Genomic DNA, 12,753 nt, shown 5'->3' with positions numbered 1-12,753 from the left:
CCCAAATAGTCAAAAATTCAAATCCTACCGCATCTTAACAAGTGTAAAGTATCAGACTTTTAAAGGGCATAGGGTATAGAAGAAATGAGATCTTCAACGATGGGCTACCCATCTCACATAACCTTAAGGCCCAGGGCCGTCCTATATATTTTGGGGGCCCTGTGCTAATTTTTAAAATTAGGCCCCAACATTAATAATTTTTTTTTTTTAAAAAAAAAAATTAACAATAAGATAGAGTGAAATTCTCTCTATCTCTCTTTTTTTTCTTTTTTTTTTCCTTGTAAGGTAAAGTACAATTTTCACTTGTGGGAAACTAAATAAGAAGGAAGCTAATATAAATGATTATACCCCTAAGAGATTCGAACCCTGCTTCTCTAGGTGGGTGATAATCAATGTTGTGATGTGCCGCTTTACCACTACGCTACAACAAACTTTATGGTACTTTGATGCAGCCAATATATTATATTGTAAGTTGGATTTTGGGACCCTTTTAATTTGGGGGCCCTGTGCGGTGGGGCTGGTTGCACAGCCTCATCACCGGCCTTGTTAAGGCCCAAACCCAAAATGAAAATAGAGCACATAGATAAAACTAGAGAGTTTTTAAACCTTTACATTTAAAAAAAAAAAAGTGAAAAAATAAAATCAATGGAAATTGAACCATGCGCCGCCTTACCCTAACTAAGATCTCCATGTTTTTTTTTTTAAAAAAAAAACCTCCATGTTCACCGCTGATCCACAACACTTATACTAGCTTTTGTTTTTTTAACAACAATTTCTAGGGATGTCTATAATTCGGATTAAAACCGAAATCCAATCCAATTCAAAAAGAATTATTAATTTGGATCGGATTCGAATTTTAAATCGGATCGGATTGAGATTTTTTGAAATTTTTGATTTTCGGGTTGGATCATATTGACTCTAATCGGATCCAAACCAAACCGAAAACCGAATTTTAGAATTAAGCATGCATAATATGGAAGTTGCTACTATCTTAAGTCTTAAACTGGTGGAAGTTGCTGCTTGATATTAGTATTTAGTGCATGGAGTAATGGTTGTAATGAACTAATGGTGTTCCTTTCGGTTATACTAGTTATTTTGACTTGATGTTAAACAATTTATGTTAATGATGACTATTTCAAGATTTGTATAAATCTTAATGATTGGATAAAATGTTATTTTTATATTATCGTACTAGTTAATTAGACGCTATAAACTAGCATATTTTAATTCGGGTTATTGGATCGGATCCAAATAATCGGACTTTAATTCAGATTGGATTGGGTGAGTGATTCGGATTGAAAATGTGAAAACCAAATTATATTTCGGATTGGATTGGATTTAGCGTAAATCCAAATCAAAAACCGAACGGACACCCCTAACAATTTCTATTTATTATATGAATTTGAGGCCCCAATAAATATTGGGCCCTGTGCAGTTGTACAGGTTGCAACGACTAGGGTTAGGTCTATGAGCGACATGTGGCACTGTGGACCTTTTTTTTTTTTTTTTTTTTTTTTTGAAAGATGGCACTGTGGACCTTAGTTAATGGAATCAATTAAGTGGTGGTAAGGACCAATTTCGATTTTTTATTTTATTTTTCTCTCCTGCTTACCCTACTTGCATATATATTTTATTATTTCTCATTCTTAATAATCCCATGTTTACTAATCCCTCTGTCCCATAATATTGAACACGTTTTCATATATGTAAAGACCATTATATCCTCATTTAAAAAAAAACACTTTATTCATTGTATATACTAATATACCCTTGAAATTTGCACACGCCTTGTATTAATTTTTTCCGATTCTCTCTCTAACCCTTGTCTATAATTGTACTTTTCACCTTTTTAATGTACTTCATCCACTTTGACCTCCCATTTCTTTAGTTAAATACCATGAAAAATATAAATAGAAACTATAAATTGGGACGAAGGAACTACTTTTTTTTTTTTTTTAAATTTTATTTTATTATAATTATGTCTTGTAATAACTATACTTTTTATTATAAAATTCATCCTTTGATCCTTAATATCCTAATTTATAAAATTCCTAAAATTTTATGCAAGCCTATTATTGCGATTATTATGAAATAGAGGGAGTATTATATCAGTGTCTGCTCTACTACCGCTTAAATCTAAACTCAATCCATTACCAATTTACCACCCCTCAAGGCTAAAGTTCTCTCACATCAACTCAAGTCCCACCCATGAGGCCAAGATCTCGGAAGTTATCGTGGACCATACATAATTTATACGGGCTAAACATTTTGCGGATAGAAATCCCAATTCTAATTCCCAAATCCCAAAAAGTTCAATAGAGGGAAAATTTCAATTTCCTCCCAATTTAAAAATAGTACCCAAAAAAAGTTGGCGGCAAATTACAAAATTCAGCCAAACATTTAAATTTCATTCCTAAATCCTAATCAAAATTTACCGCGCATTTCATCTTTTGCCCATAAAATCTTCTTCCACCACTCCAATCACCACTTTTCCATCCCAATTTTTTTCCAATCAATTGAAAAAATGTCACAAATTCAACGTAGGAAGGTAGATTGGTCATCACTCCCTCAAGAATTACTCGAAAAAATTGCCAATTTCACCGGTTCTCGCTTCGAACGCCACCGTTTTCGAGCAGTTTGCAAGAAATGGCGATCTTCACACTCTTACCCAATCTTAACTTACTTTTTATACCCATCTCTCCAAAAAACAATCCCAATTCTCCCTTCTTCGATTTTTATCCGATCGAATCGGCCGATTAATCTTGTGGGTAGTGCCCTTTATCTCATTCAACCCCCTCAAGATTCAGACCCTGATTTCTCTTCTAAATCCTGGATTATATCAGTTGAAGAATTAAACCGACGTCGGTTTCGTATTCGTTTTCCTCTTTCCAAAAACCCCATCAAAGATCTCCCCAATGATTTCCCTAAAAAGCTCTGTACATTTGATTTCAAAGTATCCCACATCGGCGAAGGCCTTAAATTATGCTTCTCTAATGGCAATGAAGATGTCTACCAATTTGAGGGTTTTGCACCTTGTTCTAATTACCCAACAAAGAGTAAAGTCGTTTTGTTTCGAGACGAGGATTCGTCTACTGATGATCCTTGGTCTGTCATGGTTCTATTGCTTAGTCAGGGTGGTAGTTTGGGTACTTTGAAGTTGGATGGGCAGTGGAGTTTCATTGATCGTGGCCCGGGTTTTCGATTCGATGATGTTATAAGCTTACGAAGAAATGGACTACTTTGTGGCATTGATCGCGAAGGTACAGCTTATCTTATTGATGGGAGTGAATGTAGGGTCGTTGGAACAATGAGTGTACCACTTTGTACAATACATGATCATTGTTATGCAAGAGTTAGCCGTAAATTCTTGGTGTTGATTTATAGTTTGGTGTTCATGATTGTTAGAAATGAGGAAAAATTCGAGGTTTATTTGCTAAGAGAAGAAGAGCATGATTGGATTAAAATGGGTGATATGGGAGATTGGATTTTGTTTATGACATTCGATAATGTGTTTGCTGTTAAGGCTAAGGAAATTCCGGGTTGTCGAGGGAATTGTATTGTGTTCCCTAAGAATTTATTTGCTTTACATTCTCGAGAGTATTGTAAGGATTATAAACTTTTTGAGGGAGTTAGCAAGTATATGGAGGTTGGTGTGTACTACTTGGACGAGGATGGTTGTCGCCCTTTATCTAGTGAGCCGGGCTTATCTGAGTTGTTTTGGCCTCCCCCTTCGTGGCTTTCTCCTGAATCAGAATCACAAAATTGGTATAAAACTTTCTACCTTTTTTTGAGATTCATACTTTATGTTTGTGTATAATGGAACTAATGATTTGTGCCTTTGCTACGTGCTTAAAGAACCGAACTATATGATTTTGTTATGGGATTTTATCATTTCTTGTTAGGTATGATCTTTGTTTTACCTTGAACTAAAGGTTGAGCACGAGAGCTACTCGTATTAGTCGTATATACCAATTGCCTTAATTAGACTAAAGGGGCAAAAACTACTTGATGGTTAGAAAAATGTTTTGATTGTTATTAGTGCTTTTATAAAAGGGACTCTGACGAGGATGAAGACGAAGATGAAGATGAAGATATGGATTCCTACAGCGATATTGGTTCAATGTCTTGCTCAGAAGCAGCAGAACACCCTGCCTCTTTACAATGTATAGAGGAGGGCACGGCAGCTATTCAGGCTCGTTCTCAGTCTGTCTGCCAAGGAGACGAAGCTCAGCAAGGTAGTACTCCCAAGTCCTCTTTGCAGTGTATAGAAGAGGGCATGGGAGCTATTCAGGCTCGTTCTCAGTCTGCCTGCCAAGGAGACGAAGCTCAGCAAGGTAGTACTCCCTAGTCCTCTTTACAGTCCTGCAGTGTTCAAGTGCTGCCTTTTCCATTTCCTTTCTGTCTAAGAATTTTATCTGAACTTCGCTTTACGCATATTTACATAAAAGTTGGATGTTTAGCACTGATTATTCATATTTTGTTTCAGAGATTCCAGATGAGAACAGTAATGGTTCGGATCCAGTAAATAGTCGTCCAACTGAGGTAAATTTGATAGGTTTTTGTTCTTTCATTGACAGCAGTTGTCTTTAACCTTGCATAATAGGGCAACAATTTTGATGTCTCATATCTCTGTACCTTCGCTGTTTCGCAGACACCTGAGAATGTTGCATCAGAAGACATATTTCAAGGACTTGAAGTTAGCCCTGATCTAATTCAAGTGCTGCAAAAAATATGGGCAAAGTATGGAAATATAATCGAAGATCATGCAGTCTGCAGTATTGGTCTCTTGACATGGGCGTTAGAGTCCCTAGCAAAGATGATAGTTATTCTCCAAGACAACACACGTGCATCCTTAAACGAATCTCAAGCCGACTACTTGAGATCTACCCTAGCCGACCTTCAGTCTATGAACTTTAAATTAGACTGGCTAGTTCCCTATGTTGAAAGAGCAATAGCCCTTCACAACAACAATGAGCAGGTGGAAGCTATGCTCGAGCTTGAGACGACAACATCCAAGCTGCGTGCTGAACTACATGAACTAGAAGATAAATTAGCAGAACAGAAAAAGCTTATCAATGAGAGTGTGATGGCCTCGACACCATTAATTCTAGAGAAGAGTTGTCCACTGTTTCTGATTTAAGGTTATAAGAATTGGTCCTAAGATGTATAGGGCTGCCAAAAAAATTGTAGTGAAACTAATGTTTAGAATCCTTATTTTAGGATCTAGAAAATGTAAATTTCCACTTTACTTTGTAAAATGTTCTTTCCAGTTTAATCTTTTATCCTTGAATTAAAACCTTTAAAGCTTGGATCCAATCAAGTTTCTGGTTTTGTAAACATCAGTCAATAAATAAATTTATATTCTAGTCCTCCACTTTGGTAATTAATTTAGATCTTTAAAAAACAATGCCTATATATTGAAAAATTTTATATACTCAACTCAAGTGCAAGGTTTACTCAAGGTTATACTTGATGATTAAATGAGCAATAATTATCAAAAGTGAAAAATACCTTGGGTTTAATTTTCACTTGGATGATATAACGATCTTTACCGTACATTTCATCCATATTCAATAAAGTTTAAAAAAAAAAAAAAAAAAAACAAAAAAACAAAAAAACAAAATACTACTCTATCCGGCTTTTGCAAGTGCATCAATTGTCTTACTCAACAAATTAAAAAAATGAATAAGCATATGTAAATAGAAGTGTAAGGTGTCAATTTGAATGTTCAGTCAGGTTCAATGAAGTCAGGTGTAATTTCAAACTTGAACCATGTTAAATTATTGTGTCCATACGAGTCAAAATTTGAATAGGATATTTTTCAGGTCGGAGTCCAATCTAGTTTTGACACCTCTAAATTTATTGTAAAAGCCCGAAAAGGTACTTTAGTGTTATGTTACAGATTTTTGCTTATTTCAGATACAAAAAGCATATTATTTCTTGCGTCCTAAAACAAGTCACAATGTTAATTACTTCTGCACCACATGAATCATACTCAAAGTAGTTGGGTTACTCCTGTGAGGTGTGCATATGCAGGTAAGAACTATCACAGGATATGAGGATATAATAATATAAAACATCTTCAAGGTAGAAAAAAAATACTTGACCTGAAACTCAACTACAAATCAACCACACTAGAAGATAGAAACTAAAACCACAAAAAAAAATTAACCTACCCAATCCAAAAGCATTTGAACACATTAAAACATTAAAAATAGAAGAATGTTGTTTATCATATCAAAGAAATCCGAAAAATTAGTTATAAAAATTGCTTTATTGAGCTGATTTAACTACAGTTACAGCCAAACCATTCAGCCATTCATGTTAAAATTAAATTAAAAAATAAAACTCAAACAACAAAAATAAAAAAGCAAACTCCTATATACACCTAACTCAAGATTACACTATCCAGTACCAATGTAGGCCGCACGTCCAAGCACACCGACAGCTAGAGCAACACTGCAACCACACATTGTCAGGTTTTGCAACAATATAGGTTGAGCATACTTTAACACTAATTAAGAAAATTTACTCGATGAATTCTCCTTCATCAATGCCCTTGCTGTTTCTGCATGGATAGCAATTGAAAGTTATCATGAAACAGTCAGGTGCTCTCAGATTAGAAAATGAAACAACCATGAACAGAGATCAAACTGACTTTCAAAGAAAACCAACACACATGGAGTTCAGAGATATACATGACATGAACGGTCATGAGGCTAAGCAAGGGAAAATACAATCCCATCATAATTAAGAATTTCAAAAGCTGTCTAACTTGGGAATGTGCAATGTTTTGCAAATCAAAACAGCAAGATGAAATAAGGCAAGTGGCATACACAAAGTTTAAGCCGTGACCACCATTTATGAAGATAACAACCGCTTGATACCAGTCTTCTGCTCTGAAGTAAGCCTTGTTGGAAACTTGATGTTAAATTTTATTCTCAAGTTACCTCTTTTAGAAGGTTCCTTAGGGATAGGCATTCCCTCTCCTTTAACCACCTCTTCATATGAAGGGCTAATAACAGAGTTGATGGGTACTGTTAAAGTACGTCCATCAAGTGTTGTTATTTGTGCATTAAAGCCAGTCAGGGCTTCAACTAGGGAGATTTTTTGAGTAATAACAAGATCATTACCATCCCTCTTATAAACGCTGTGAGGCTTCTCATCAATGATGAAAATTAGATCTGAAGGTATAACGTTCCGCTGCTCGTTTCCTTTTTCTGGAAAAGTGATCTTTGTACCCTTCTTCCAGCCCGGTTTGATCTCAATGGTAAGGATCTCCTCCAGTGTGGACGGCCTCCTACAAGAGGAAGAACACAGTTATTTGACACAAATATCAAAGACACCAGATTTTCCCATGCTCCCTTCCAACTGTATTTCTCTTTTATTATTATCTGGAAGAAGAGGAGAGGAAGAGGGGGAAGGGAGGGAGAAGGGGAGGGGGAGTACACATACAAAGTCTCACTAACCATAAAACTGGGACAATAAAGTAATCCATATTGAAAGCTGTGCAAACCAGATACAAATACAGCTTCAGTAACAATTAACCACAATAAAAAATCATGAAGATCAGATGAACATCAAGAAGCAACCCAAGCAGTTGAGATGCTTTGTTGATAGCAACCTCAGTCTCAGACTATCTAGGGTTCACTAATGGTAATAACTGCCCCCCTCTGAGTGCTGTGCCTTGAAGAGATACACAATGTCTTACAATCAAGGTCTTACCCCCCAAAAAAAAAACAGAAGCAAAGTATAAGCAGCAGTCCAAATTCAAAGTACATGTAAAACAAGAGAAGGTATTAAGAGCACAAAAGGTCAACAGGCCAATCATCTTCCAATCACATATTTATCTCATACGTAGCATTTTTTAGTATTCCCAAGCATGCAAAATTAAAAAAAAAAAAAAACCTTTTTCTGTAGCAATTTATATACAAAAATTTATGATTAGTATTCAACAACAGGCTATCGTTTCATCCTCATATCATAAATTCATAATAGTAGTATTTTTAGTTTACATTTACGCTTTGTTTGGATAGCAAAGAATGAAGGAAAGGAAGGGGAAGGGAAAAGGGGGAAGGGAAAAGGAGGAAGGGAAGGGAAAAGAAAGGGAGGGGGAGGTGAGCTCCATTTTCCCTCCAAATCTCTCCAATATTGGATGGATTATGCTTATTAAAGAGAGAGAGAAAATGAATCCCTCCCTCCCCTTTCCCTTCCTTCCCTTAATCCTTTACCCAATCAAGAAAATTTGTCCCCCTCCCTTTCTCTTCTTTTCCTTCCATTTCTTTCTATCCAAACAAATTGTTAACCTTCCATAAGGAACATATAATACCACTGCAACCGCCGAGGGGGGGGGGGGGGGGGGGGGGAGGGGGGAGATGGGATGCTAAAAAAGGGAAAATCATTTAAAAAACAGCACTACATATTTTGGATGTTTCTAAAACTATTAAATATCAAAATCCGACCCAACACCTTATGCCGTTTTACCTTTGATGCAACATATATTGCCAAATCAATTTCTACAACACCATCCATTGTCTTTATATAATGCTAACATAATTTCATTGTCATAGCTAAAAAAAACCAATATCTGCAATAATGTGTTGTAGAAAACACCAAAGTTTTAAACCATAAATGAAACTTCCACTTCACCTAATTCTAAGGCCTCGTTTGGTTGCCCTTAATTACTATTGGCACTCTAAATTCCCATGAATTTCCTTTTGGTCATCTTGTTTGGTTGAAATTAAAAAAGAAAATGGAGGAAATCACAAATTCACAATTTATGGGAATTACAATTTCCCACAAAACATGAGAATTTATAAACCCACCCACTTGGTCAATCCCAATCCCAATCCCTAAGATTTACAAATTCCCACATGACAACCAAATACATTTGTGTAATTCCTAGGAATTTTATAAGGAAAGTAGTTTTCCATGCATTAGAATTTCCCATAGGAATTTATTTCCTACTTTAACCAAATGAGGCCCTTCCTCAGTAATATTTCTATTTAACCAAATGTCTCTGAAGCACTGACAAGACATCAAGCAAAATATCAATTCAACGATACTCACAAGAATTAGACTTCTCATAGGTAAGTAGGTAACACAAACTTTACCTATATCTAGTTATAGCTTTACTTTTTTTTTTTTGCACAAAAATTAACCAAGGTGATGGCTGAGGCCTTATCTTGACATAAGCTTTGCAAAACACCCCATATTTATTGCAAGATGTATATCCACAACTTTTGTAATACATAACTGCCATCCTAAAATTCAAAACCTAAAGCTGACTTTGTAATAACCAGTTAACCTCTTCTATCACTGATAACCTAATAAATGAGGTCTCAAATGCTCTTCTATCGCACAGAATCCTAATAACCTCTTCAGACCTGATTGCAACAAGCACCTAAACTTTCGTAATACATACTTCGAATGCATTAGTATCCATATGCTAACATCTTTTCTTGGAATTCCCACATATATTTTGGTTTCAAAAACATTTAAGATGATTTAAAAAGACTAATGACTAAATGAGCAACCATCACTACATAAATACAGGTCAAAAGGACTTCTGCAATCAATAGTTATTGCATCTATAGCGACTATAATTTCTCAAGATTGAAGAGTAGGAGAGTTTATCTTGATTCTTGAGTAAACTTTAAACACATGTAAAACCATCAAGAAAGGTATAATTTCATAGCTTAAAAACCCAGCAGTAAAAATAAGAACTTCAACCTAATAATAAGACATGACATCAATAGCAGAAGGATAACATTGATAACAAACACATTACCATGGAGCCATAAATAGAAAGAACGTCCCCAATTGTAATCAAAAGCCATATGGATCACCTATGCTCAAATCAGAATTAAAGAACATGTAGCTTTTCAAAGATGAAAACTTTAATTGAAGTTTTGTTCAAAGTTGCAATTTTTATGGTAATACAGTTTAGTAATGTTACCAAAAACCATATTTAGAGATATAAAGAACATTACATAAAAGCTATGTACGCCAGTTTTGACCGAGTTCACCTCTTGCTTTTGTAGCTATGAAATCACAATTTTGTCGGGATAATTCTTAAGCAAAATTCTCTAGCCCTTCTCAAGTCCTTACATCTAATTACATCAAGGTGCCTTTGTGTAGAGTTATAAGAGAGACATAAAAGATTACTAATTTGACAATGTAATGCTTTTGTTAATTTCACCCTTCTGTTAGCTGTGTAGAAGTATAAGTATATGGCAGAAAGATATCCTTTAGTAAACTAATTCCTATCAAACAGGCTTTTGACTCTCAAATCTTTCTTCTCATCCCTTCAGAAATTCAGATTCTTGTACTAGTGATTGTACCAGTTCAAGGATGCTACGCATTGGCTAAATTACCAACTTACCACATAACAACTTACAGATATATAAGTTTTCCGATAAACTCCATCAGTTGGTACTTGGTAGCTCGAAATTTATCCAAATTCAGTGCACTTATATAATCTAGTTGGAAATTTTCAAAATCACATTATACAATCTCTAGACATGCAACATGCGAATCGAACACCCACCTATCCTAGAACCTCAGCACAAAAACATTTACAATCACAATCCAATTGCACAGTGACAATACTAGTTATCAATAGTGTAACACTGAATCAAAGATCACAAAATCAAACACAGACTAAAAAGTACTCTCAACACTAAAATATACACAAAATCAAACACAGACTAAAAAGTAAGCAAGCAATTACCCTGAATAATCGACAACATCCCTCGAAATCTTCATCTTCTTAGTAGTCCCCTTGTACAAATCCTCCAAGCTACATTGCAATGTGCGCTCAATAGCTGCCGCCTTTCGGGGCATAGAAGGCATACCCGAGGGCTCGCCACCGCCACCAGCACCACGACTAAACTGCGAAAAAATATCCTCAAAACCTCCTCTCCCAAATGCAGATGAACCCCCAACACCACCACGAGATCCCCCCATATCTCCCATACCAAACGGGCTTGAAAACCCGAAAAATTCGGAGAAAATATCATCAGGACTTCGAGTATTAAATCGAAACGAACTATACCCACTTCCTCCATCTGAACCACCAGGAAACCCACTAGATCCTGGAGGTGGCACATTCCCTTTCAACCCCTCTTCACCATATTGATCATACACAGCTCGCTTCTGGGGGTCGCTCAAAACCTAATTCCAATTCAATAAAACAAACAAACAAATAAAATCAAAATTCAAGATTTACCCTAAAAAATTAACAATGGGAATTGATAAAAAATTGAGAGAATTACATCATAAGCTTCGGAGATTTGTTTGAATTTGGCTTCAGCATCTTTCTTATTATTAGGGTTTTTGTCAGGGTGCCATTTCATAGCCAGTTTACGATAAGCTTTCTTGAGATCATCGTCTTTAGCGCTTCTATCAACTTGAAGAACTTTGTAGTAATCCACACCCATGTCTGCTACTACTTTTCTCAATCAAATCAGGAATTTTTTCTGGAATTTTTCTCAGAAAAATTATGTCTTTGTTTTTTATTTGGGTGAAATTTTTTGGGAATTGAGAAGGTTGAAGAAGGGTGAATGATCAAAGAAGAGTGGGAGAAAACGATGATTTGGGCCGGTGGATTAAATTGCCCTTTTTATTTTTTTTGTTGGACTCATGTTAGTTTAATTGCTCACGTGAGTTTGGAATCTTGTGAAATTATGACATGATTAAGTAGAATTCTAATTCTACAAAATCGCAACACTTTAATCGTTACATAATTAAGCTGTTTAATCAACTTTAAGTTGGTGTTGTTTGTTTGATATTGAGAAGGAATTTATATTTTATTCGAATTAAATAACTACATTAAATTTTTTGTTTGGTTGAGATGATAACTTATCTAGGAGTTGGATAATTAACTTATCATATTTTATGGGAAGTCATAATTCTCATGAATTTACAATTTCTATAATTACATTTTTTATTGTCTATCAAACAACTCGACTATTTTTAAATTCTCTCCTTTTTTTTTTTCCTCATTTTCTTGTGCAATCAAATCAACCATTAGTATTTTTAAAGTTGATTTTATAATTAATCAAGGTACCCTTGAGAATTAACAAGTTATTTTATTTATCAACAAAGTTTGTTAATTTAATGGTCGAATTGTAAATAAAAGGCTTGTCAAAAAAAGAATTGTAAATAAAAGAATATTAGTTAATGAGTCACCACCACCTGCTCCAACTTCCCCGATGAAACCAAGCTTCTCTATGATACTAGTGATTACGAGGAAGAAAGTCATGTGTTGCTGATTTTGAGACAATGGGAAATATGTGACGGGGCATGGTAGATTTGGCAAAATACTACCTCTATTTCTTTTTAATTGCAACAAAAAAGTATTATTTGTGAGACATAAATTATCCCTTTGTTGCAACTAAAAAGAAACGAAGGTAACAGTAAAAAGGTGTATAAATGGTTAATTGATTCTAAGATCCATAGGTCAAATTGAGTTTATAATTTTATGTTTAAAGATAGCTCAAAAGTCTCTAACAATAGTGGAGGCGGGACAATAGAGAAAAGAGAGAGAGCTAACTGAATGCAAAAGGTTGATGTATGCTTGTGCAGTTGTGCAAGCAACCAATATCTATATATTTGCGTTTAAAATACTCCCTTCGTCCCTTCTTTTTTTTTTTCCCATAGCAAACATATGGGTCAAACTTTTTTTTTTTCCCATAGCAAACATATGGGTCAAACTTTTATAACTTGGACCATGAATTCTCATTAATCTAT

At 35.1% G+C, this 12,753-nt stretch overlaps 2 protein-coding genes across 3 annotated transcripts; one reads left to right on the top strand and one right to left on the bottom strand.

Moving 5' to 3' along the window:
• The first annotated feature begins 2,475 nt into the window (after nucleotides 1-2,475).
• On the top strand, nucleotides 2,476-5,361 carry LOC145583294 (F-box protein SKIP23-like). The gene is made up of 4 exons (XM_081640522.1): nucleotides 2,476-3,765; nucleotides 4,054-4,334; nucleotides 4,487-4,542; nucleotides 4,652-5,361. Exons 1-4 carry the CDS (start codon nucleotides 2,525-2,527, stop codon nucleotides 5,138-5,140), a joined length of 2,067 nt encoding a protein of 688 aa, XP_081496648.1. The 5' UTR covers nucleotides 2,476-2,524; the 3' UTR covers nucleotides 5,141-5,361.
• Nucleotides 5,362-6,215: 854 nt separating this feature from the next.
• LOC145596345 (uncharacterized) lies at nucleotides 6,216-11,613 on the bottom strand. 2 transcript variants are annotated; one of them, XM_081652632.1, is made up of 4 exons: nucleotides 11,277-11,613; nucleotides 10,733-11,175; nucleotides 6,837-7,300; nucleotides 6,216-6,568 (listed from the first exon to the last, which is right to left on the bottom strand). In XM_081652632.1, exons 1-3 carry the CDS (start codon nucleotides 11,439-11,441, stop codon nucleotides 6,862-6,864), a joined length of 1,047 nt encoding a protein of 348 aa, XP_081508758.1. In that variant the 5' UTR covers nucleotides 11,442-11,613; the 3' UTR covers nucleotides 6,216-6,568; nucleotides 6,837-6,861. The 2 variants fall into 2 exon arrangements, with proteins under 2 accessions (XP_081508758.1, XP_081508757.1); XM_081652631.1 differs by lacking the exon at nucleotides 6,216-6,568 and having other exon boundaries at nucleotides 6,641-7,300.
• Between the last annotated feature and the right edge of the window lie 1,140 nt (nucleotides 11,614-12,753).

Source organism: Chenopodium album, chromosome 2 (genome assembly GCF_948465745.1).
Source record: "Chenopodium album chromosome 2, dcCheAlbu1.1, whole genome shotgun sequence".
Lineage (NCBI taxonomy): Eukaryota > Viridiplantae > Streptophyta > Magnoliopsida > Caryophyllales > Amaranthaceae > Chenopodium > Chenopodium album.
This window is presented reverse-complemented; position numbering and strand designations above follow the sequence as displayed.

Coding starts and splice junctions, on each gene's coding strand:
- LOC145583294 (XM_081640522.1), top strand. CDS start 2,525: ATGTCACAAATTCAACGTAGGAAGGTAGATTGGTCATCACTCCCTCAA. Junction 4,335..4,486: donor AGGAGACGAAGCTCAGCAAG/GTAGTACTCCCT, acceptor ATTTTGTTTCAG/AGATTCCAGATGAGAACAGT. Junction 4,543..4,651: donor TAAATAGTCGTCCAACTGAG/GTAAATTTGATA, acceptor GCTGTTTCGCAG/ACACCTGAGAATGTTGCATC.
- LOC145596345 (XM_081652632.1), bottom strand. CDS start 11,441: ATGGGTGTGGATTACTACAAAGTTCTTCAAGTTGATAGAAGCGCTAAA. Junction 11,176..11,276: donor AAATCTCCGAAGCTTATGAT/GTAATTCTCTCA, acceptor AATTGGAATTAG/GTTTTGAGCGACCCCCAGAA. Junction 7,301..10,732: donor GATGTTGTCGATTATTCAGG/GTAATTGCTTGC, acceptor TTCCTCTTGTAG/GAGGCCGTCCACACTGGAGG.